The sequence below is a fragment of the Cheilinus undulatus genome, linkage group 20 (genome assembly GCF_018320785.1).
Source record: "Cheilinus undulatus linkage group 20, ASM1832078v1, whole genome shotgun sequence".
In the NCBI taxonomy this organism is placed as follows: domain Eukaryota; kingdom Metazoa; phylum Chordata; class Actinopteri; order Labriformes; family Labridae; genus Cheilinus; species Cheilinus undulatus.
Window position 1 is genome coordinate 38,641,193 of NC_054884.1, and position 25,945 is coordinate 38,667,137.

Sequence of the window (25,945 nt, forward strand, 5' to 3'; positions counted from 1 at the left end):
GTTGTAGTTCTGGAACAAACTTTTCAGTGCAGCTAAGAGCTTAAGACAGTTTGGCTCCAGACCTCAGCCGTGCTGTTTGCTTATTGGCCGACCCTCCACGAACCATGTGCTGGCCTGCTGCATGCCGTCCTACTAACCTACTTCAGCCCCAGATGTGACAGAAAAACTGAGACGTAAAGCAGCCGCGATGTTAGGACCTAGCTTTCATCAACGGCACACTCCATCGAACATGACAAGCGTCTGTCTGTTTCCCCCGGTGATGACGGACACATGTGTTGCCCATTTCCTCTGTTAAGTAACGAGCCTGGAGAATCTGACCCACTTTTCTTCGGTTTAGTAAGCCAGCGAGAGAAAAGGAGGAGGGAGAGGGGAGTAAGTAGGAATGACTGGCACATGAAACGAAGCGGAGAAAGAGATTACAGCACGGAGAAACAGATGCAGGCTGATGCTGATGTGTTTCACATCTCAGAGCAGCTGTGGAGTGATGAAGACGTCTCTGCACAGCTGAGGAAGACAAAGCACATACCTAATCTTTGCTGCGTTCTTTCAGAGTTTGATAGACACACATGAAAAACATTTCTACACCCACAGGTATGCCCAACACTTTGGTACATGAACAACACCTTAGCGTGTGGAGTCTGCATTTATGTGAGTTCAGGCTTGAGACGGGCAGAGAAAGGAATGATGCGGTTTGGATGAGTCATGACATATGACAAAGAAAAATAAAAACAGAAGCCAGCAGTCGAGGTCAAAGTGGGTGTTTACGCAGCCTCAAGTTATTCTTATGAAACCGACTGCAGCCTGTTAGCACTTAAGGTTTCATAAATAATGTTTGAAATCAGAGCAAGATGGTGAGTCCAAGACGAACTCACCTAACTTTTAAAGTCTGTAAGCTCATTTGGATTTGATGGAAGCAACACAACTCAAAAAAGTAGGGACAGGGCCATGTTTACTGCTGTGTAGTATCTCCTCTTCTTTTAACAATAATCAGGGAAGTGAGGAGACCAGTTGATGGGGAAGGAATGTTGTCCCGTTCTTGTCTGATGTAGGATTCTAGCTGCTCAACAGTTTTGGATCTTTTCTTTGTTTTCTGACCCCCAATTTCCATTTACAGCATGCGCACCGCAGAACGCTGGCTCGTACTGCGGAGCACTTCGCTCCCTCTCTAGTCTATCAGAGCATTTCCATAGCCGGCGCTCCAGACCGGCAGTGCCGCGTGCCTGGAGTGCCACTCTGCTCCGCTTCGTTTCAGATACGCTGCAGGTCTATTTTCAGCGCCGGCTGCTGCCAAACCTCGTAAGTTCACTGTCGTTCAGAAAGCACCAACCACGGAAGTCACAAGTGTAGAACATCCAGTTCTTTCAAAATAAAAAAACAATGCATGGACCCCCCATCGTAAATCATCACTATATCAACATTATGTCTCATCCTACAGCGACAGCAAAGGGTCACCGAGAGGTCAGTGGGTCACAGAGCTACAATGGCGCCATTGACGAGGAAAAGTTAACTTTTGGGGATATTTAGCCAAAGAATTTTGCATAAAACCACAGATCCTTTAAGCAAACATTGACCTTTTAGCGTCCTAATGTACTCACTCAATGGAGGAAGCAATAATATCATGGACTTATGATAAATTAACCCCAAAAGGTAAAATAGTCCGCTGTTGACATGCTATTCCTGCGTGAACTCGCAGTTCTCCTGTGATCTCTCCCTGCTAATCAGGGCTTGCTTCCAGTGGCCGAGGTTGCTCGCCTTTCGGTCAGAGCAAACCCGCGGCGCTTCGGTGCGCGGCGCACATGCTGTATGTGGAAATTCAGGGTGATGCTCCAAATGTTTCCTACTGGTGAAAGGTCTGGACTGCAGGCAGGCCAGTTCAGGACCCAGACTCTTCTATTGTGAAGCCATGCTGTTGTGATGAATGTGGTATGTGGTTTAGCATCGTCTTGCTGAAAAATGCAGTCTTTAGAACTGTGCCAATATAATTTTAGATTTGGATTCCTCTGACCACAGAACAGTTTTCCATGTTTCCTCAGTCCATGTTAAATGAGCTTTGGTCCAGAGAAGACGGCGGGGTTTCTGGATCCTGTTCACATATGGCTTCTTCTCTCCATGATTCAGCTTTAACTGTCATTTGTGGATGGCACGGCCAACTGTGTTGACAGGCAATGATTTTTGCAACTTTTCACCTTTTTTTCCACCACTTTTTGCTCATTTAAGCTACCTGTTGTCATAAATACTCTTTTTTGTCCTATTTTGCCACTCTTGACTGCTCTTTGCTCATTTTAGTCACTTTTCTCTCTTTTTTTTGCCACTTTTCGTCCATTTTTGCAACTTTTCACCTTTTTTCACATTCTTTTTGCTCGTTTAAGCTACCTATTGTCATTAAATACCACTTGTTTCCTCTTTTTGTGCCCATTTTGCATTTTCTTTGAGCCACTTTAATCCCATTTTTGCCATTTTTCACTACTTTTTACCTGTTTAAGCTACCTTTTGCCAATAAATCCCACTTGTTTCCTCTTTTTCACCCTATTTTGCTACTCTTGGCTGCTTTTTGCCCATTTTAGTCACTTTTCTCTCTTTTATTGCCATGTTTTTGCCACTTTTGGACCATTTTTGCAACTGTCCACCTTTTTCCCCCCACTTTTTGCTGATTTAAGCTACCCTTTGTCATGTAATACGACTTTTTTCCTCTTTATGTGCTCATTTTGCATTTTCTTTTAGCCACTTTTATCCCATTTTTCCCCCTTTTCACTGTTTGTTTTGCCAATTTAAGCTACCTTTTGCTATTAAATCCCACTTGCTTCCTCTTATTTGCCCTAATTTGCCATTCTTGACTGCTTTTTGCCCATTTTAGTCACTTTTCTCTCTTTTATTGCCACGTTTTTGCCACTTTTGGACCATTTTTTCCACATTTAACTTATTTTTATTGCTACTTCAAGATGTTTTCACAACTTAGATTGTGGCTCTTGCAACGGTACTTTTCAACAGTTTGGCTCTTTGGCCAAACAGGGTTGAGTAACACAGGGTTAAATGTTAGAACAAATTGTTGGCTTCATTTCAATGCAGAAATCTGTTTATAGAGATCACTACATCTGTGATTTCAGCTGCAGGACTGCTGACCGCTTCTCATTCCAACAGTTGATTTATTCAACTGTTTAATTTTGGTGAGAACTGATTTAAATAATCCACCTGCAAGTTTCAGCTTTAGATTAACAGAGTACTGAGTCCTAACAGGAAGTAGAACTTGTAATTCTACTGAGGTCAATCACCCACGCACACTATCTGACGCCCCCCTTAATCACCACCAAATACATACAGACAAAAACAAGCTGGTTATGAATGGACTCATTCGGCGGCTCTAATCAAAGCTTTACTCCATCGGCTCAACATAAAGCTCCTCTGTTCGCCTGTACTGAACCACAACCAAAACTCTAATCGCCGGTCCCACACGCAGCCCACTCAGCTCCGCCCACCAGGAAAATGACCATGTTTCCTGCTCTGTGGTTTGTGGGATGACAGCACTTTGTCCAGGGAGAGATTACAAAGCCGAGCGGCCGTGCTCGGTAGTAATTTAGGAGACGCCACCCCAGCGCAGCGCAGCAAAACACAAAGACCACAACAAGGCACAAAGCTGTGGTTATGTTTGTGGGTCCTCTATTCGTCACCCGTCTCTCTCTCCTTCTCATTATCTCCCTCTCTCTTGTCCATTCATCCATCTTGTGTAAAATCTGAGTACAGTAAGTGTGTTGCATGGTTAGTTAACCCACATCACTCAGAAACTCCTCACTGAAGTGGGTCTAACCATGCAGAGAGTTTGAGCTTTGCGTAAGCATGTTTGGAGGGTAAATGAGAGTCGCTGAGAGCTCTGCAGCTAGATTTCCTAATGTTTGTTTTCAGTAATCTATGAGTGCTTAAAACCAGGTATATTTTGTACCATCAGAAGTTGTACCTTCTGGACGATTCTGTGTGTTCCCATGTTTGCAGCATCAGCACCATGTGACAATAGCCACATTTATGTGGACTATATCGTTCCCAAGTCCATGTGAACTGTGCTCAAGTCCACCTCTACAAGGGATCCAGGCCTGGGCAATGCTCATACATAAAAATAAATAATTCATACATAGGGCATTAAATGTTGTTTTCTAATTGGGGACTTATGCGTCTGCCTCCCACTCTTTCCTCTCTGTCTTGGATCCTAAAACCCGACCCCGCTAATACGGCGGGCAAACCCAGACATTGTTGATGTCTGGTTGAACAAACAGAGCAGAGAAATGCCAACTCTCTGAGGAATTTGCTGAGGGCATAAAATCTGTGGCTCTGAGCTCTTTAGAAAACCGTAAATCCTGCATCACTCAGGCTGGATTTATTCTTCTCCAGTGTTGGGCTGAAGGCCTTATACATCAGCAGAAGTGGTCCTGTCTCAGTTATAGTAGATGAAAGTGATGGTAGCGGTGGTTTGGATCAGATAAACTGTAGTTGGCCTGGTCTGTCACATCCTGATCTTATCAAATCAGCTTAGAGCAGTTTCCACAAACAGCTCATGAACATGTGTTATGAAAAATAATCAACCTTAAATCAAGTTGGAATTATCGCCCTGAGGCTTCAGAGCATGAGTCAAGAAAACACCAAGGAGCTCCTGTCTGCACATGCTCAGATACCTGCTCAGATACCTGCCTCAGAAAGCACAGTACAGGCTGACGTTGGTGGCAGAAACTCACATAGCAGTACTGGTGTATAAGAGACTCAAAAATAGGAAGTTAAGGTGCAAAATGCCTGATCAAACAAGTTCTTATTTTACCAGTGAAAGCAGCAGGATGGCAACCTAACAGAAAGGGTCCTTCAGAGATCCACCTTTGAGTAGAGGAGTAAGATTCTTTAAAGGTTCCTTCAAGGCCCTGAGGGTTAAAAGCCCTCCATAGAACGGCGAGCATTCAACAGACCATAAAACATAAGAATATCAGGGCCCTAGGCGTCAGTGGACACCAAAATTAGGAGGGTTGCAGGCCCTTGGGGTTCAAGCCCTAGGTTCAAACTGAAGGGTTGAAAGCCCAATAAAATGTTAAGATTTTAGGCTTTAGGGATTCCTTTAGGGCCGAAGTCCCCATTAGATTTAAGGACTCAAAGTCCTAGGTGTCAAAGACAAAGAGTTTCGCCACAAAAAAGGTCTTAGAGGTTCAAGCCCCATATGAAATACCCCAGGGAGGCCCTAGGACACTGATCATCATCTGGCGGCCCAGGGGCCATATCAGGCCCCCCAAAGCTTCCTGTCGGGCCCCCAGAAGGTCATTACATTCAGAGAAACAGGAAAAGAAAATGTGGTTTTAAGAGCATCTTTTGACTTTAAATGTCTGCAGCTGTTAAATCCACCCAAAAGCAATTAATATTCAAATAGTTGTTGAATGACATTTGATCTGACACTTGATCTTACAGAAATTAATTTGTCTGCCATTATTAGTAAATATTTTTTAAAAAGGGGGTTAAAACTGGCAAACATGGCCAGATCAAGTGGTGAAAATGGGTTAGAGAGTGGCAAAAATGGGCGTTAAGCATCCAAATGGGTTGTGGAGTGGCACAAAGCAACAAAAACTTGCAGTAAAAGTGGTGAAAAGAGGTTAAAATGTGGCAAACCATTAGTATGAAAGGATGAAAATGGTTTACAGGAGTTAATGAATGGTAAAAAATTGTGTTAAAGAGGCAAAAAAGGGCAAAAAGTACCAAAAATGGGTTCAAAGTGGCAAAACGGTGCAAAAATGGCTATTGGCAAAGAAGCCAGAAGGCATAAAAATGGGTTAAAGAGATAAAATAGCAAAATGTGGCAAAAATGGGTTGAAGGCGGCACAGACTGTTGTAGAAATTGCAGAATGAAGCAATGAGGTAGTGAAAAGTGTGAAACATGAGTTCATATTGGTGCATGGTCAAAAACTCACAAAAATGTCCACATATCTCAGAACTTGAGAGTTCACAGTTTTGTGTGATGGTGTATTTGTGCAAATGCATTGCAAAATGGCTCCAAAGCATCGCGTAGAATCAACCCCAGGACTGGGTAGGAGCTTTGTATATGAATATCAGTACACATAGAGCACTGTGCAGAACCTTTAAGAATACTTGGGCCAAAATTTGAGGCTGATTGAGGCGTAGATGTGGCGAGTAAGCTGAATGAGGGCAGGAAGGAGGATCGACACAACCCCAGTCTTTGCATGTCACCAGGGGCGTTGGAAAACAACAGGTTAAAAAACATAAAGTCCACACCTTTAGGGTGGAGTAAGGGAAGATTGTAGTGATTAAGCTCGGCCTAGGGTCAGGCAGGGATGGGGTTACCATGAGCTCTTGGTCATGCTAAGGATGTCTCAAGGGCCCGGACACTGCAGGAGGTCTCCGGGTGTGTGAAAAGGCCCGGACAGAAAGATATGCCGTCGAGCTTGACCTTGGCTGCCGAGTGAGTGTGTCGACATGTGTCAAGCTTGACTCTGGCCACCCTTTCCCACTCTCCAGTCCTGGGTTCTGGACCTGTGATGAATCCTTAACACCTTGCATACCTAAAACTTGAGTTCCTGGATTATGACAAAACAAAAAAGTTTTTTTTTTTTTTTTTTTACTCTAGAAGGTCAAAATTTTCACATATTGACTGATGGAAAATGTAAGAAGTCATGAGAATATGACCTTGAGCGTGGCCCTGTGAGTATGACTGGGTTTGTTTTGTTGGGTTGTATGAGTGGAAGGGTGGAGGGATGGAAGTCACCGCTTCAGAAACACACATTGGTTTCTGTTCATGTTAACCACAACCACAAGTACTGAGCAGTTTGTCGATTTCTGCACAATTTCATCCCCTGAAGCTGCAGTTACACCCTGCCGCCTCGCCGCCTCGCCCAAACAGGCCCGAGGAAAACCGTGTTAGTCTGTGTGTGACCGACAAACATGAAATCACATCCTGCAGCGTGCTGGCTGTTCTCATTCTGCCTATCAAACATCAGATCTAATCCCTACCACACCTGAACCGCCTTCATTAAACTCCTCACACCCATATCTTTAAGTTGCTGTCAACAGCTGGAACACTTACATCAAGTGTGTGTCAAATCTTAAACAGATGAGGCCATGGGAAACTCCCACCTGCATTTCCTGCCAAACATGAATCATTAAGGTCTCATTCCATGGCCTGAAGCTGCACAATTACATTTAGGCGAATCTAAAATCTTATCCTCTACTACAATTGACAGCACATTTGATATCATGTGGGATTTATTTGCTCTGAAAAGTCAATTTTCAGGTCTTTAGATGTTCATTTAGCTCAATCAAACAACTAAAAAAGTGTTATGAGAAATAAAAATCCTGTTTAGTTGCTGCTACAGCTCTTTAGCGTAGCAGGGACAGTAGTATATCATACGTTTATGATCTTGTGCATGCTTGTATGCTTCCTAAAGTAATTTGATAACAACATTCAAAGCCTTAAGGATCATTCTGCTCTTAGATCCTGTTTCTAATAGCATGAAAACAAAACCCAGATCGAGGTTGCATAATACATCCTGTCTGCTTTCATAAGAACAGCTGGATTTTAATTTAATTTCCTTTTATTTAACGCCTGTTTGCTCGCTTTCTTCCTATTTACCCAGCTTAAGTCACACACGCCTTTGAATTTTATGTCTTTCAGTTGTTTATTTCAGAGAGGATATGGTAGCCCAGCACTGCAAGGAGAAAAAAAACATTTAAGACTGATAAAAAAGCAGCTCAAACTTTGTCATCCAGATAGAACAGGGGAATAATATAAAATTAATATAAAAGAAATTAGTACTATTTTTTCACATCTAATCCTTTTCTGGTAATTTGATACACTGATCAGAAATAGAAGGTTTCAATTTATTAAGAAAAACGTTTAAGTTTAAAACCAGATCTCATAATCATAATTGGTTTCAGTTTTCAATGAATCATTTTAAATGTCATAATTTCAACTTTTGATTTGATACTTATTGCTTTTAATTTTGTAATTCTACATTTTTCCACACAATTATGGCATTTATTTTATCATTTTAGCCTTTTATCTCTCTTAATGGAAATCTAAATATCTTCATTATGACTTCTATTTCAATAATTGTCATTTTTAATCACATTGTATTACATTTTTATTTATAATTTTAAGTTCTGAGTTGATATTTAAAATTTTTAGTTTTGCAATTCCACATAAAAATAACATTTTATTTAATAATTTTAACCATTTATATCTGCATGGAAATCTCAATATCACCATTATGACTTTTACTTTAATATTTCTCACTTTTGATCACATTCTATGAAATATTTTTTTCCATAATTTCAAATTTTATCACATAAAAATAATAATGTCTTTTTTTGCCCCGGGATTTCAAATTTATGCGTTCGTTTTTTACTCATAACCATTATGTCATGATATTATTATTTTAAATTTTTTTCCCTCATATTTAATAATTATTGCATGATTAAAAAGTTTATTTAATATCTATAATTTTCAATCACACTTATAATTTTATTACCTTTTGATTCATAATAACATCTTTTTTATATCAGGTTTTCACATTTTACTCATATTTATAAAAGTTATTACATTTATTTAACCAATAATCTCTTTTCATTTCATACATTTGACCTAAACTTTGATTTTAATCTACTTTTTATCATAATTGTTCATTCTTTCCTTATAACTGCTGAGTTTTATTCCATTTTTTGACTGTTGTCTCAATGCTGAATCTCACTTTAGAGTTTTAATTCAATATTTATCACCTTTTATTACATTGTATTGAATTTTTACTCATTAGTCCTTTTTTCCTATAATAATGGCTTCTAATCTCAGGTTTTCAAATGTTTACTCATGATTTGATATTTCATTCAATAATTATGTCTTTTTCTTCACATAATTGTTTTTTTGATTTGACAAATTCATTTTTTATTTCATAATTCTCCATTTTTCTTCCCCTATATTATTTTTAATTTCAGAATTTAGACATTTTACCTCATAATATTGAATCTTAATCTCATAATTAGTGAGCATCCACACTATTGATATTCGCGTCGGCCATTTTGTTAATTATTATTATTCTGCACCGGCTATCTCCTTCTTCATACTTTGTCATATCGACACCGTTTAAACTTAAAAAAAATTCCTTTTCTTCATCATAACTTTTATTATTTTTAAAATATAGCTATTTTTATGCAATTTTCAGCTATTTCTATGCTTTTTCAGCCATTGAATGCAATTTTCAGCTACTTACAGGGCAAGATCAGCTATTTATATGCTATTTTCAGCTATTTTAAGGCTACTTTCAGCTAATTAAAGGGTATTTTTAGCTTTTATTAGGCTACTTTCAGCTAATTTTATCCTTTTTTGAGTTGAATGCCATTCTCAGCTACTTTTATGCCATTTTATGCTATTTTTATGCTATTTTCAGCTCTTTTTTTGCTTTTGGCTATTTTCAGCAGTTCTTCCACTATTCAGCTCTCAGCATCCCCACGTAATTTCAGCTGAAATTGCAATTTTGATCTAGTTAGGACTTAATATGATAAATGCACATAACTTGATATTATTATAATCTGTCATAATTTTTTTAACTATTTCGCTGGAAGATATAGAGATGTACAAAGCATTTTTAATGATGTGAGAATGAGGACTTCATTTAAGTGCATGAACCGCAGTCAATATTTCCAGGTTTCCTCCTAAAAACGGACGTAATCCTCCTTTAACTGTCTGACCCAGTGCAGGATATTACAGCTCTGAATCCACACTGTCAGCACAAAAACAACACTTCCCGCTTCTTATTCTAAAAATGTTTTTCCGTTGGAAGACTTTGATGGAAACTTTCTTTGAACTAAAAACACTCGCCCAGTCATGAGCAGACAGAGACAAAGTGCTACAAAACAATGAACACCCAAATAAACCCTCAGGGAAACTTTCCCTCTGTCTCCTGGCCTGCTTTTAAGATATCCTCCGCCATGAGTCACAGAGGGAATCTGCTGACATGTTTGCCTCAGAGATCCAAACCAGGCTGTCCAATTACAGAACATTCAGGAAATCATTCTGTCCAGACAGGAATAAATACCTGAAGATGTTTTGGAAAATAAAGTCCAGGGATGAGAAGAGACGAGTCTGTCTAATGCCAGAGGTCAGACTGCATATTATAAGCACAGTTAAATCACAGGTTTCAGAACATTTACTCTGGAAAATGACTATTTTTGTGTAATTTTAGAAAACTTTTTATCACAACTTTTAAACTTGCATGACCTCATCTGACACGACAAAGTTACGACTAAAAGTTTTAAATGACCTTCAGCATGAAAATGTGACAATAAAATATGTTTGAAAATACAAATAAATCAAAATCAAGGTCAAATTTGAGACTTTCAGCTGACTTACAGCAAACATAACAATGCTGAGTCCTTTGTTTTGCAGCCAGACTGTCTGCTGTGATTGTAGCTTTTTTTCTTGAAGTCAGCACTTCTAAATAATCATCCATATGTGAATTTTTAACATGCTAAGCCTGATTAACATGTCTGCAAAACAGACTGCACTTATGGCAGCAAATTGGAGGTCAGTTTGTTGTTAAATTTACCAAAACGTCCAAATAAAATCAATAAAAAGACAAATCAGTTGAACGCTCATGGGCTAGCAGTAAGGTCATGCCCAGAGAACAGAGGCTGTTGTTTGATTTTTGACCGCCAGCTGGTTTCCCTCTACCCTATCCACTGTCCTATCAAAATAAAAGCATTAAAGCTCATAAGTAACTCTTTAAAAGTGAGATAAATCAGTGTGTCTTTGCTTACCGGTGTATCGATCTTGATCAGAGCAATGTCGGCCTTCTCGTCCACGTCTTTGATTTTGGCGTCGAATGTGGCACCGCTCTTCAGCTCCACCTGTAGGAAAGCTTGTTGTTTAAAGTGTATAAAGAACTGTTTTAAATGCATAACAAGAAGTTTAGTTAACCCCTTAATGCCTGTTAGATCATATTTGATACATACTTTTATGGTACCTCTATCTAATCAATATGCTCAATAAATTAGTCAAAAAAACGTATAATACCATCTGATGAATGATAAAAATGCCCTTGAGTGGATTATCAGTTACCAAAAACACCTAACGTATCAAATGAGATACAAAAAATATATACATGTTAAATTTGATGGAAATTTGGATTTTTTTTGAGATTTCAGAAGAAAGTGAAATAAACATTTCAGTTCCAAAAAATGAGAATTTTCTGGCTATTATTTGTGTTTCCAGGCTTTAAAGGGTTAAATGCCTGCAATGTCATTTCTTGGCAGAACTGAAGAAGCCTCTTTAAGTACTTCAGTTGAGTCCAGTTGACCCTCTTTGGACCAAGATTTGGACATAGTTTCACATGGAATTGTTTAAATCAGTGATACGCAACGTGTGGCTCTTTTGTGATTTTTTTTATTTCTTAATTTAAAATATTATTCCCCAGAAAACCTTAGAAAAGGGAAACTTTGACCTCAGAAATTATTCACATAAATCAGTTTGTTTCCCAGACTTATAAGGAAGCTTTAACTGTCAAACTTAATTGTCCCATTTTTGCCCTTTTTCACCATTTTTCACCACTTTTTGCCCATTTAAGCTACCTTTTGCCATTAAATACCACTTTTCTTTCTATTTTTTCCCATTTTGGCCACTTTTTCCCAATTTTTGCCATTTTAATCCCATTTTCGCCCTTTTCACCATTTTTCACCACTTTTTGCCCATTTAAGCAACCTTTTGCCAATAAATACCACTTTTTACCTCTTTTTTGCCCTATTTTGCTACTCTTGACTGCTTTTTGCCCATTTTAGTCACTTTTCTCTCTTGTTTTGCTACGTTTTTACCACTTTTGGACCATTTTTGCAACTTCTCACCTTCTTTCCCCCCTTTTTGCTCATTTCAGCTACCTTTTGTCATTACAAACCACTTGTATACCACTTAAGGGGTTAACCTGACACACCAGATAAATCGTCTCATACACCCACTGCATCGATACACTTCACATTCTTCTGGGAAAGCTCCCATAAAAAGTGTATTGAAGGAGCAGGACTTTTCAAAACATTCTTGGAAGGTGATTGGACAAACATTCTGTCAGTCAACATCATAGGCCAATCAGAGCAGCAGGACAAAATAAGGTAGCAGGAATACATGACTCCAGTGTTAACCTCAGCTATACACCTGCTGTAGTGCTTTAACGACAAAGCTTATCGGCAACTAAAATTCATGCCAAAGTCTCTTAGAAGACGTGCAAAAACATCTTCTCTGCTAAGAGATGCATCTGCTGTGGCTCTTGGCTCTGGAATCAAGAAAGAAATGTGGTCAAGGTCTGATTAAACTGCAAGAGACATCTGGCTGCAGACCTCTACAATGGTGCAACCGTTGGGTTTCTCCTCAGTTTGTGGTGTATTATTTTAACTTTTTTCCCCCTACCCCTTACCTTTAACTAACCCTCACCTTTAGGGTTCAGGTGCCTAACCCTAACCCCAAAACCATAACCTCTGATGGTGGGTGGAAAATCTACACTTGGGTAATGTAAGTAACTTCTCGCTCCGAGGTCAGACCAATTGTAAAGGTTTGCAGCCACACCCTCTTGTAGACTAATGATTTTCTAGAGCTACATTTAGCTACATATTGTAAACTCATATTGAGGCCTGTTAGGAGATGAGCGAAAATATCTCTTCCATTATGAAAAGCTTCCGTTCTTTGCTCTATATTTACCGAAGAACTGTGGTCCAGTTCTGATAAAACTGCTTCTATACTGTAGCTACATCAGAGCTAATCGCTACACTGGTAGCAGGCATTGCTATTGGCTCACAGTAGAACTTATTTCCACACATTTGTGTCTAGCTCGTCCATCTGCTTTGCAAGGGGACACTGACTGCTGCACATTTTTATGGATATTTTACCTTTACTCTGTGTTTGTTGGCCACCACATGGGCGTTTGTGACGATGAGTCCGTCTTCTGACACGACAAACCCGGAGCCACTGGCGACAGCCACTTCACGCTTTGTAAAGACCATCCTGAGTAGAAGGAGAGGGAGACAGAAACTAATGAGTAAGTAAAACAATTGTGGTGAAATCTGTTATTTTGAGTGCATGTTTATAGCTCTGTGTTTTGCACCGTTTTGAACCATTAAGTGCTGCACAACCAAGAGATACAAGAAGGCACCAGCATGTAGCAGCAGGTGCACGACAGTTAAAGAAAATACAACAGGTAAAACAACTGAGAGAAAAACATAAAACTGTAAAATATAAAAAAAGGATATACCATGGATGATATAGCACATAAATATTGGGCCTTATTGGGAATAAGAGGACAGGTTTCAATAAAGTTAAGAACCATATGAGCCATCACGTAGATCAGGGGTGTCAAACTCAAGGCCTGAAGGGCCAAATCCAGCCCATGGAATGGTTATATGAAGGCCGCAAGATCATGTCATATTTGTATTCTACCTGTGCCACCAGTATGAGGTCTGCAGATTTCCTCCAGTATAAAAATGTAAACTTATCCTTGATTATTTAAAATCTCCTTGTTAAGCCATAAAAATGTGAAATTAGTAAGAAAAATTAGATAAAAAGTCAAGAATGTGGGGAAAGACATTAATTTGTGTTATTTCATATTTTCAATTTTGCATCTCAAGAGTATGACTCAAACTAATGATTTTGACTTTTATTGTCATATTTTGACCTTTTCAGCTTATAATTTATACTTTGTCATATTTTATCTTTAGATTCACAATTGTAAATTATGTTTTCCAATCATTATTTTAAATTTTATATCATATTTTGATGTTTTAGACACAATTTTAAATTTAAGTCATATTTTTGTTTAACTTTATAAGTCATTATTTTGCACTTGAGCTCATATTTTTTTGACATTTTAAATTTATTATTTTTACTTTCTATATCATAATCAATTGAATCAAAGTCATATTTTTTTAAACTTTTAAAGTCATATTTTGAATTTTAGCTCAAATTTTGACCTTTTCATCTCCTTAATTTGGCTTTTTAATCCCATATTTCATTTTTTAAAGTCATGATTTCAAATTTTTCTTGTATTTGGACATTTAAGACTCACAATTCTAAATTTAAGTATTATTTTTTAACTTTTGAGCCATTATTTTGCACTTTAGCTCATATTTGACATTTTAAAGTCATCATTTTTACTTTTTATATCATATTTTTAAATTTTAGACTCAATTTTAAATTTAAGTCATATTTGTTAACTTTTCAATTCATTATTTTGAATTTTAGCTCATATTTTGACATTTTAAATTCATCGTTTTTACTTTTATATAATATTTTGGCATTTTAGGCTCACAATTTTGAATTTAAGTCAATTTTTAAAAAAACTTTTAGAGTCATTACTTTGAATTTTATATCATATTTTGACATTTTCAGCTCCTTAATTTGGCTACTTAATCCTATATTTAATTTTTAAAGTCATGATTTCAAATTTTTCTCATATTTTGACATTCTGAATTCATCATTTTTACTTTTTATATCATATTTTTAAATTTTAGACTCACAATTTTAAATTTTTAGTCATATTGTTATGTTTTCAACTCATTATTTTAAATTTTATATCATATTTTGATGTTTCAGACTCAATTTTAAATTTAAGTCATATTTTTGTTTAACTTTTTAAGTCATTATTTTGCACTTTAGCTCATATTTTGACATTCTGAATTAGTCATTTTTTTTCTTTTAATTTCATATTTTTAAATTTTAGACTCACAATTTTAAACTCAAGTCATGTTTTAAAACCTTTTTAAGTCATTATTTTGCATTTTAATTAATATTTTGACATTTTCAACTCCTTAATTTGGCTTTTTAATCCCATATTTTGATCTATTAGACACAATTTTAAATTTAAGTCATATTTTGACCTTTCAAACATATGCTTTCAACTTTCTACTCATACATTTGTTCTTTAAAACATTATTTTTCTATTTTCAATATTGTGTTCTGACCTTAGTTGGCCTTTAACCCCAGATTTTGAGCCTTTAAACTCATCATTTTTACTTTTTTGGATTTCCAAATGATTTAGCATCAGGTCTGTCTTTTTATGTGTTATTACGGGTGAAAATGAGGAAAATGGGGTTGACAGTTTAAGGTTGTGTTGACCCTGGCAGGCTCTCAGGTTAGACCTTAGTCCAGAATCTGGCCCATGCTGTGATTGAGTTTGACCCCCCTTATGTAGATCATATTTTGTTTATTCTTTAGAATTTGCTCTCAGCCAATAGGAATCCAGCTGTATTTGTGACTTCTCTAATGCGGTGTGTCTTACTTGCGGTACAGTTCAATATGAACCACAGCAGGTGCAATCTTCTCCACCACGTCAGCGATGAAGTTGTACTTGTATCGGAGACTGTCGGGGTTCTGCTGACCTGCAGGGATAAAGACAAGCTGTCAGTGATCTGCTGAATCACACCAAGCTTTTGGCTGACCGTTCTGCAGCGAGCAGATCTGTAGTTCAGCAGCAGCACTGGAAACCTGCAGAGGTTTGTAGAACACCCATTGACCTCATGTACACCTTCAGATAAAACAGTTGTGATCTTTTACAGCCAGCCTGGATAAAAACGTCAACATCTTTATAAGGATAACTTCAGAAAGCGTTGTAAATTCTTATTATGAGACATGAAGTTTCTCTGAGTTATGTCTGATGCCTGTGTGATGAGACCCAAACTGTAGCTGCTGTGTTAAACTGAATCCAGATGTTTGAAGTGAAGTTGGAGAGCAGCTGTGGAGCGTCCTCTGCTCCCACTTATAAAACAGCGGAAATGACTCAGAGCCTCGACAGCAATACGCAGAGATAGCAGAGAAGAGATGTTACCGACTGAACTACAATCGAGCATGTGTAAACCTCGCTATCACCTTACATAACCTCTTTGGTTTAACTCCAGCTGTGCTAAAACATCAGTCACAGCTGCACATCTTTCTCTGCTCGCCCGGCTGGTTGTGAGTCAGACCATCCCACTCCAGCCTGCTGGGACCAGTCAGAAGAGACTCTCCCCCATCTGTCCATTCTGGTGTTGAGAACATGTTTTCTCTGAGCAGAATGACGTAAAAGCTGTATATAAAGACTTTACACACCATTAAACAAAGTCAAGTCAGTTTACGAAGAAAACTTTGTCCAATCAGGAGAGGCCCAGGATGATTCAAACTCAATGAGTCACAAAACGCAAATAATCTCGCAGCATTATCTTTTTCTGTCTCCGTGAATACTGTAGTTTAAGGCCGTTAGACTGATAATGGCAGCCAGATCAAGAGCTACTTCTTATCAGCAACACAATGGAGCTGAAGAAAATGTGTCCATTTTTAGACATGCATGCATCTGAAATTTCCCCTTGTGGGACTAATAATGGAATATCTTATCTTATCTTATGTTTAGCATGCACTCTCTTACTTCTGTGAGAGATGATTAGGTCACCAAAAAGTGATGGTTTCTGCAGATTAAACAGAACTAGAAAAGCACTCTGAGAGCGCACTTTTCACTATTGGGAGCCCTATCTCCCAATAGTGAAGAATCCTTTAAAAAATTCCTGGATCCGTCCCCAAATGCCCCGCACCATGGCATTCATCGATCACTCCCTCCCCGGTGGGGTGGAAACATGGTGAGACTAAGCATTGGCTTCACTATGGATGGACTGTCATGCATTGCCTGCCGGTGCCAACAGACGCACTGACAGTCTCACCCATGGTCTCACCGTACAACTGGAAGTCATGGCAGAGGGTGAATATTCCTCTATTCCTCCCAGCATTGTGAGTATTCTCGCTACAATTTGCTGTCTTTCTCTCTGTTACGCTCTGACTCGTCTCCTCGACCGGGCGTGTATCTTTCAAACTCTATAAACTCCAAAACTTTGAATAGAAACACACCCACAAATGCTGCTGGGATTGAAGTTACTCATGTTCGCCATCTCCTGGTGTAAAGTGGTAACAGCGCAGACCTCCACCATTAGCCCTATCTCCCAATAGTACAGAATCCTTTAAAAAATTCCTGGATCCAGACGGTGATCCAGATCAGTCCCAAAATCCAATCATTTCTCTCTTATGCCATTTCTGACATTTCTAGAAAATTTCATGAAAATCCACCAATGATTTTTTTGAGTTATGTTGCTAACAAACAAACTAACAAACCCACCTGGTCACATAACCTCCTTGGCGGAGGTAATAAACACAGTGAAAGCAGGCTGGATGGAACAGAATGTAAAGGATTTAGTATGCATGCTTGTGTAAAAGCATTTTAAGTTCCAGAGAAGTTTAAACAGAAAACTGCTTATGTATGGGGGATTCTGTCATTCATTCAAATATTAAACAACAAATGTTTACCATATCTCAATACTTATGCAACCCGTACATCTTAGATAAAGGTCATAAATATATCAAACCTTTTTAGCATCGTATAAAGTTCAGCTTAGCTTTTTCCTACATGACTACACTAGCAAAGATCCAGTGGAGACATGTCTCTCTGAGTGTCCTTGGGTCAGTGATCTGCAGGATCGTGATGTTCTCTATCTCTGCTCAATCGTTTCACATATTTTTCAGCCGTCTGCAGATCTTATCAAAGTGAAGCCCCTGAGCTCATTCCTCTATCATCTCTTTTTGCTTCGCATCATTTCTTCTTCATCCAGCTGTTAAGCTTTAAATAACAGCTAACATGCATCAATCAAATAGCATGTCTGTTTGTACTGTGCAGATTTGTTTGATTTCCCTTAGAGGTAAAAATTGTAGACAAGTGTAAATGTGGCATTTGCCTAACTTTTATCCTTTTAGATATTTTTAAGTGCTGTTCTCTTTATTGCAAAGAGGGGCATCCCATAATAAAATGCAGTTTCGTTGAGGATTCATCGTGATAAACATCTGTGGTAAAGGAGGAAATTATAACATCAGGGGTTTAAAAAAATTTGCCATACAAAGACCCCCACATGGTGCAGACCCTCATTAAAATTTTGTCTAATTTCTTGTAAATCTTAAGAAAACATTGTTTATATTTTCTCCAGCATGCATCAGGGTGGTTTGTAGCTGAGTGCAAAGCAGATTGGATAAGGCCCTGGTTCCCTGCCAGAAAAAGGTGGATTGCTCTCTGTGGCTGGGGAATGAGTCTCTGCCCCAAGTGAAGGACTTCAAGTATTTTGGGGTCTTGTTCAAAGTGAGGGTAGAATGAACCATGAGATTTGCAGGAAGATTGGTTTAACATTCACATTAACACAGACTCTGTACCGGACTTTTGTGGTGTAGAGGAGCCGAGATGGAGACCGAAGCTTTAAATGTACTGGTCTGTCTTTGTTCCAACACTTACTTATGGTCATGAGCTCTGGTTAGCGACTAAAACAATGGGACTGCAGGTGCAGAAGGTAGAAATTAGATTCTTCAAGAGGGTGTCCACCCTCAGCCTTAGAGATGTGGTGAGGAGCTCGGACCCCCAAGTAGAACTTGGAAAGAGCCGCTGCTCTTTTGCATCTGAAGCTGGTTGTGAATGTGCAGGTCACAACTTGTCCACGAGAGTGTTTTGGAGTTGTTGGATTGTGTATTTAATAAGTTTGATGAGGGAAAGCTGGAAATACCGTAGGTCTCCATAGCGTTAGCAAAGCAGCTGGCATATCAGCCCCCCAGATCTAAAAATAGCTTGCACCGACAACTAAAGGACACGAACCTATTACTAAGACTACAGGGATTATGGCAATGGGTGAATTTGCCAAAATGTTGAAGTATCCCTTTAAACTTCCATATTATTTCAGGAAAAGCATTCGCTTATGATTGAAAAATGCCGCTTCCACAATTTGCGGAATGTCAAATTGAAAGGAACAGAAAAATGACTATGTGGCCAAAAATCAGGACAAAAGCGGTCGCTCTCTGCCTGTATCTTTCAGATTTGATAAAATCTTGGATGAGATGCTTGGTCAGCGTGCAGCTGTCGACCACAGCAGATGGTCTAACTGGAGACAGCATCTCTTGGCCAAAGGATGCTGAGTCTTTACAGAAAGACACATCATCATCATGGGTGTCTGCAGGATTAAAATGCAGTAATCAGAAGCCAGGATGCATGTAAACACCATAAACTGAATACGATCCAAACTAGGATAAGGGTTTTAACTGGGATACTCATGTCTATGTAATTGCACTGAATTTATATAAAAAAAAATCAGTAGGATAGCTATTATCTTGTGGTCTTTTTTATAAAACATTTCAGACTCTAGTTGAGTAAACTCCTGATACACACCGGTGTTTTTCTAACAGCCTCCTCTCAGACTGCTGCAGAGTTTGGGACGGAGCAGCTGTTTGTTGTGAACGCTCTCTTCAACCTCAGCCGCACTGAAACGTCTGGGAGACACCGACGTGTTTCTGTGAGTGTTTGGCGGGCTGCGTATTTGGCTGGAGGTTCAGTGGCGTGCAGCTGCTGGAACTTTGAAGTGAGCTGAATGGAGCCAGTCAGGTGAGGAGAGAGAAACCCGATTAAGAACACACTACAGGTGTCATAACAACTCTGCACAACCTGAGGTCAAAAAAGTGAGCCCTGCTCTGAGTCAGTGAGTGAGGCTGCAGCAGGGACATTTAACAATCAATGCTGAGAGGTCGGTGTCCTTGAATCATGCATTCAGAGTCTGCAGGACCGTTGATACTCCTGCATCTCTGTGAACTCTCTGGGTTCCTTAGTGTGATGATCAGCAGTGTTGGAACATTTACGTGATCTTTATTGAAACAAACTGGCGGTAAAGTCTTGTCTGGCTCCGACGAGCCTCCACATCATCAAACAATACTTCTGTTTGCACTTAATGGGAAATCTTATTTGGAGCTGGACGAGCCTGAACTGGGAAAGAATTCCTCCGGTTCCTGAAAGCGTTGAGTCATTGTTCGAGTGTTTTGTTGATTCTGTATCCAAGCCTGTCAATCTCACTGAGAGCGCTCAAGTCTGAGCAGGAAACGGGAAAATAAAAGACAAACGATAATAGGAAAAACATCAAATCTGGGTTAAATAAACGTTTGACCTAGATCTGAGTCTGACGGGGAAGTTCCACAAGGAACCAATCAGCTCCGAGAGATGATTCAATATGAAAATCTGAACATGGTGCGCATTTTCTGTTTGTGACTGACATCTTCAGGCTTTTCTGTCCTCGGATGAACAAGCTTAAATAAAATTGATAGAAGTGATGCCACAGTGGCCCACAGGGAAAAGAGAGAAGAAGGAAGTTTGGGTGACCTCTGGTGATAAGGAGATGGATAAAACGATGAGGAGGAGAGGAAATGAAAGAAAAACTAATATTAGATGATGAAAAGGGTGAAGAGGGAGGAAAGATGGAGAAAGTAATGTCATTCTTTTGCCCATTTTGGATGCACAGATGAGGGCATTTAGTTGGGCTGATTACCCTGGGCCTTAAAGGAGGATGGGCTGATAATGAACCTGATATAAAAATATAATCCCTGCTTCAGTTTGTTACTCTTTGAGTCATTACTGCTATTGTAAAGAGAAGATTTAATGGATAAATAAACATGATGCTTAACTCGTCTGGAAAGCTACAATTCTTGCACATAAATGTCCATATTTATATTTTAAAAAAGACTACTTTCTCTAATTGTATAAGGACGTGTGGTATTAAGGTGGCTTATCATGACAGATGCAGCTTGTTTGTCATTGCCATAGATGTTGCAATGAAGTTGGAACTGCTACCCATAATTTCCACATACTCTGCACAGCAATTTGCACTTAATGCACACTACAGAGCTCCCTTTCTAGTCAGTCTTTTCAGCTCCACTGCACACGCTCCACTAGTGCTGCCAAATTAATGCAACTGCAATTTCGCTATCTGGCCGTGCGATTATATAATTGCGCAAAAGACTGACGTAATTTTTTGCAGAGTTGTATTGTATTATTAGTATTTCACTTGAAAGGTTAACATTAATGCCTGCAAAAAGGCCAAAGGTTAACAATAGTGCTGCTACAGAGTGGTGCATTGATGACATAATTTTGTAGACAATACCTGGAAGTAACGTTTAGGACTCATTCCTGCACCACTCCACTGCACGTTGTAAAAGTACCTTTACCTCCTTTTTAAAAAAAGGAAAACAAGTTGTTTGATAGTAGTCCTGTGAAAACTTCAGGTTTTGTATCGGCTGTGCTCTAGAAATGCATCCAAAAGTTAAGGGTGCAAGCCGATAGAGCAGTGATACTCAACGTGTGGCTCTTTTGTGATTATTTGTGGCTCTTTATGTCTTAATATTAAATATAATTCCCCCAGAAAACCTTAAAAAAGGGAAACTTTTTTGCCCTTTTCACCATTTTTGCCACTTTTCATCCATTTAAGCTACCTTTTGCCATTAAATACCACTTTTTTCCTACTTCGTTGCCCATTTTTGCCACTTTTTTCCAATTTTTGCCACTTTTATCCCATTTTTGCCCATTTAAGCTACATTTTGCATCAAATTAACACCTTTTCCTACTTTTTTGCCCATTTTCCATTTTTTTCCAGTTTTTACCACTTTTATTCCATTTTTGCTCTTTTACACTACCTTTTACCATTAAATAACTTTTTTCCTATGTTTTTCCCATTTTTTACCACTTTTATCCCATTTTGCCCTTTTTCACATTTTTTTCTCCCCATTTTCACACACTTAATTTACTTTTAGTCATTCAATTCCAAATTTTTCCTGGTTTTTGCCCATTTAGCCACTTCTTTTTACCACTTTTATCCCATTTTTGGCCTTTTTCACCAATTTTCACCCTTTTAGGCTACTTTTTGCCATTAAATACCACTTGTTTCCTATTTTTTGCCAATTTCTGCCACTCTTGACTGCTTTTTGCCCATTTAAGTCCCCTTTCACTCATTTTTTTGGCACATTTTTGCCACTTTGGACCATTTTTTGCTACTTGTAACTCCTTTTTTGTCACTTCTCATCCATTTTTACTACTTTCTGAACTTTTTTCCCACCTTTTCCTCCCAATTTTGGTTGCTTTTTGACCATTTTTGCCTCTTTTCACTTATTGTTATTTCTACCTTAAGCCGTTTTGCCACTTTTCACCACGTAGATTGTGGTATTTTTCAACAATTTGGCTCTTTAGTTGAGTAGGGTTGAGTAACACTTCGTTAGTGCAATACTCTGTGCACCCAGAACATGGTGCAGGTGGAGTATGTGGAATTAGAGGGTTACTGGAAGCTGCTGTACTGTTGCTGTATCTCATCCATGTTTTGTGATGAACCATAGTATTCTCTGCATCAGCTGCAATCGCCCAATAAAAACTGCTGTCTGTAAGGTGTGTTTAAAAGTAAACCGGTGTTTATGTTTCATAGATGAGTTTCAGCTGTTAATAATGCCTTTCCTGGTTTCTGGCCTTTCCTGTGCTGCAAGCTGTCCCAAAATACTTTGTAAGTAAAGTTTTTTTTTTATGGATGTTTTTTTTCAGATCCCTAATAAAAAAAAGTCATGCACTCGAACCTTGCACACTGAGTCCATAGCTTTTTATCTGTTTTCACTGTGAAATTTTGAAGAATTGGACAAATTTAGTCCTTCAAACATATGCCTTTATCTTTTATATTTCCATGGTTATTATACACATAACACACATGCAAATCACAAAAAGTGAGGTTACAGTGCAAGAAAAGGGAGCAGCAGAGGCTGCTTTGAATCATTAATCACCATCTAAATGACATGGACTGATGCAAAAGTCACATAAAATCAAACCTGTTCCTGAAAAATAATGACAGACGATAGTTTTGGTGTCAGTGTACAAACATGATTAGAACAGAAGAGATCAATTTTCTTTTTTAATGTGCAAGAGAAGATTTGACTCTGTGCCATCAGAAGCAACTTGCATGCAAACAAGATTGTTAAATACAGGCCCGTGTGCATTTGTTTTTCCCGGTTGCAGGGTGCTGAGCAGACCTGCTCGCGGACAAAATAGAACGATATGGCATCTTAACATGAGGAAGGTGGCTAAATGTATTATTCCTGGGGACCTGGATGTATGCTGGACATATTTTGGCTGCCCTACACCTCATATAGTGGGTAATTTCTTGTTTAAATACCAACACTTGAAGGAAAACTCCTGCATGCTGTGACATTTCCAATATCTGCACCATTCAAACAGAGTGTAGTGTAATCTGAAGCATTTACTAAGTTATTTGTGAAACAGACATTATCTCAGAGTTGACTGAGGCTGTAGATGAGGGGCCTGATGGGACACTTTTAATGGAAATCCTGGTGACGCCCATGTTAACAGATCAATGATGGCACGAGAAAAGAGAAGAAGAAGGAGAACTTGGAAAGGATTAAAACATTAGAGAAGAAAGTGATAAGTGTCTAAAAAAGACAAGGAAAGGAGGGGCCATGAACAAAAGAGGAGATAGCTTAATAGTCATCTTTGTTTTCCTCAGAGGAACGAAGATGAGAGAGAAGAAGATTAGGAAAACTGGAGGAAAGCAGAAGAAATCCGTTGACCTGGCTGAACCCGAGACTCTGCATATTAGTGTGGTCTCAGCTGCAGCTCCAGGGTGTGTGTGAGTGTGTGCTGCTTCTAAATATGCTTTCATTTCTGTTAAACACACACTGAAAGGGAAACACTGTTTGTTTTTGCAGCACAGGGCAGCTACTCAGGAAATCCTGGACTAATTTCAAGACATTATGACCTTGTAACCATAACATAGGAGAGTGAGAGAGAGCAAGGGGGGCTGAAAATGACACCATCTTTAGAGTTTGGTGCAGTGTGAGGCACTGCTGGAAATCTGACTGATCAGTGATTGGAAAGACGATGCCAAGAGGAAAAGCTCCCAGATGATATGGGAAAGAACAGAAATAGACTGACACTTCATCTTTTAATGATCTAATCAATGGCAGATACTTCACACTGATGCCTTTCTGCATCAGAATATCAAAATGTTCTTTAAACGGCCCTCATGCCAAGGTCAGACTGCATACTCCAAGCATGACTATAGTCTGATCCAGCAGATCTAAGTTCCAGAGCTGTCAGCCCTGAAAACTAATGGTTTTATCCTGTAATGTGTCAGAGTAAACCACAATCGAGGCCAAATCTGGGACGCCTCGTCATCTCCCAAAAAACAGGTCGAGTATGTATGGAAGCCCAATTCTGCCACTTAATAAAGAAAAATGTGAAAGTTAGGCAAATCTAAATAAAGAATACCAAGTCATTGTGATGAAGTACAAAGTCATAATAATGAGTGAAAAAGTCATAAAATGAGGAAAAAAGTCATAACAAAGAGGAAAAGTCATAATAATGAGGGAAAAGGTCATAAAAATGAGGAAAAAAGTCATAAAAATGAGGAAAGTCAAAAAAATTACGAAAAGTCATAATAATGAGGGAAAAAGTCATAAAAATGAGGGAAAAATCATGACAAAGAGGAAAAAGTCATAATAATGAGGAAAGTTATAAAAATGAGGAAAAAAGTCATAATAATGAGGTAAAAAATCATAATAATGAGATAAAAAGGCAAATTAGTGAGGCAAAAGTCATAAAAATGAGGAAAAAAGTCATAATAATGAGGAAAAAAGTCATATAATGAGGAAAAAGTCATAACAAAGAAGAAAAAGTAATAATAATGAGGGAAAAAGTTATAAAATGAGATTAAAAAGTCATAATAACGAGGAAAAAGTCATAATAATGAGGAAAAAAGTCATAATGACGAGGAAAAAAATCATAATAATAAGGAATAATGAGGAAAAAGACAATGAGGAAAAGTCATAATAATGAGGAAAAAAGTCATAATAATAATGAATAATGAGGAAAAAGTAAATAATGAGGAATATTGAGAAAACAGTCATAATAATGAAGACTAAGGAGAAAATATGTCATAAAAATGAGGAACAATAAGGAATAAGTCATAATAATGAGGAATGATAAGGAAAAAGTCAATAATGAGGAATAATAAGGAAAATGTCATAATAATGAGAAAACAGTCATAATAATAAGGAATAATAAGGAAAAAGTCATAATAATGAGGAAAAAAGTCAATAATTTAAAATTTTATCTCATAATAAGGACTTTTATCTCATTATTTTGACTTTTTATCTCATTATTTTGACTTTTTTCCTCATAATTATGACTTTTTAACTCATTATTTTGATTTTTTATCTCATAATTCTGACTTTTTAGCTCATATTTTTGACTTTTTATCTCATATTAATGGATTTTTATCTCATTTTTTTACTTTTTCTCATAATTTTGACTTTTTATCTCATTATTTTGACATTTTATCTCATAATTATGACTTATCTCATTATTTTGACTTTTTTCTCATAATTATGACTTTTTTTTCTCATTTTTTGACTTTTTAAAAACTCATTATTTTGACTTTGCCTCATAATTATGACTTTTTTTCATCATTTGACTTTTTAAAAACTCATTATTTTGACTTTTTCTCATAAGTATGACTTTTTATCTCAATATTTTGACTGTTTTCTCATTTATTCAACCTTTTAATCTCATTATTTTGACTTTTTTACCTCATAATTATGACATTCTAATTTCTCAATGTTTTCACTCATAATTTTACATCTTTATCTCATAATTTTGACTTATTCGCTCATAATTATGACTTTTTCTTGATTTGTCAAATATTTAACTTATTATTTCAACTTTTTATCTTATAATGAGTGTTTTTCTCATGATTTCAACTTTTTATCTCGTAGTTTCGACTTCTTATCTCATATTTATGACTTTTTATCTCATTATTTTGACTTTTTGTCTCATAATTTCAGCTTTTTATCCACTAAGTTTGACTTTTTACCCCAAATTGTCTACTTTTATCTCAAAATTTTGATGTCATAATTTTTCTTTTTTTAATCTCACAATTATGACTTAGTGTTCTTATTTTTTTCCAGAATTGCCCAACTTTGACATTTTACTTTTATTTAAGCGGTGGAAATGGGCTTCCATACGCATATTTCAGAGGTGCATCACAAAAAATGAGAATGTCAGGAAAATGTAATTTTTTTCCTTATGAT

General features: G+C 37.8%; 1 protein-coding gene across 1 annotated transcript in view; it reads right to left on the reverse strand.

The window, feature by feature from the left end:
- The window catches only part of htra1b (HtrA serine peptidase 1b), a 46,612-nt gene that overhangs the window by 19,130 nt on the left and 1,537 nt on the right, over positions 1-25,945 (reverse strand). Inside the window, exons 2-4 of the mRNA XM_041815764.1 lie at positions 15,279-15,378; positions 12,895-13,009; positions 10,783-10,872 (exon numbers count right to left, since the gene is read on the reverse strand). Coding sequence (XP_041671698.1) covers positions 10,783-10,872; positions 12,895-13,009; positions 15,279-15,378 — 305 coding nt within the window. The remainder of the gene's footprint in view (positions 1-10,782; positions 10,873-12,894; positions 13,010-15,278; positions 15,379-25,945) is intronic.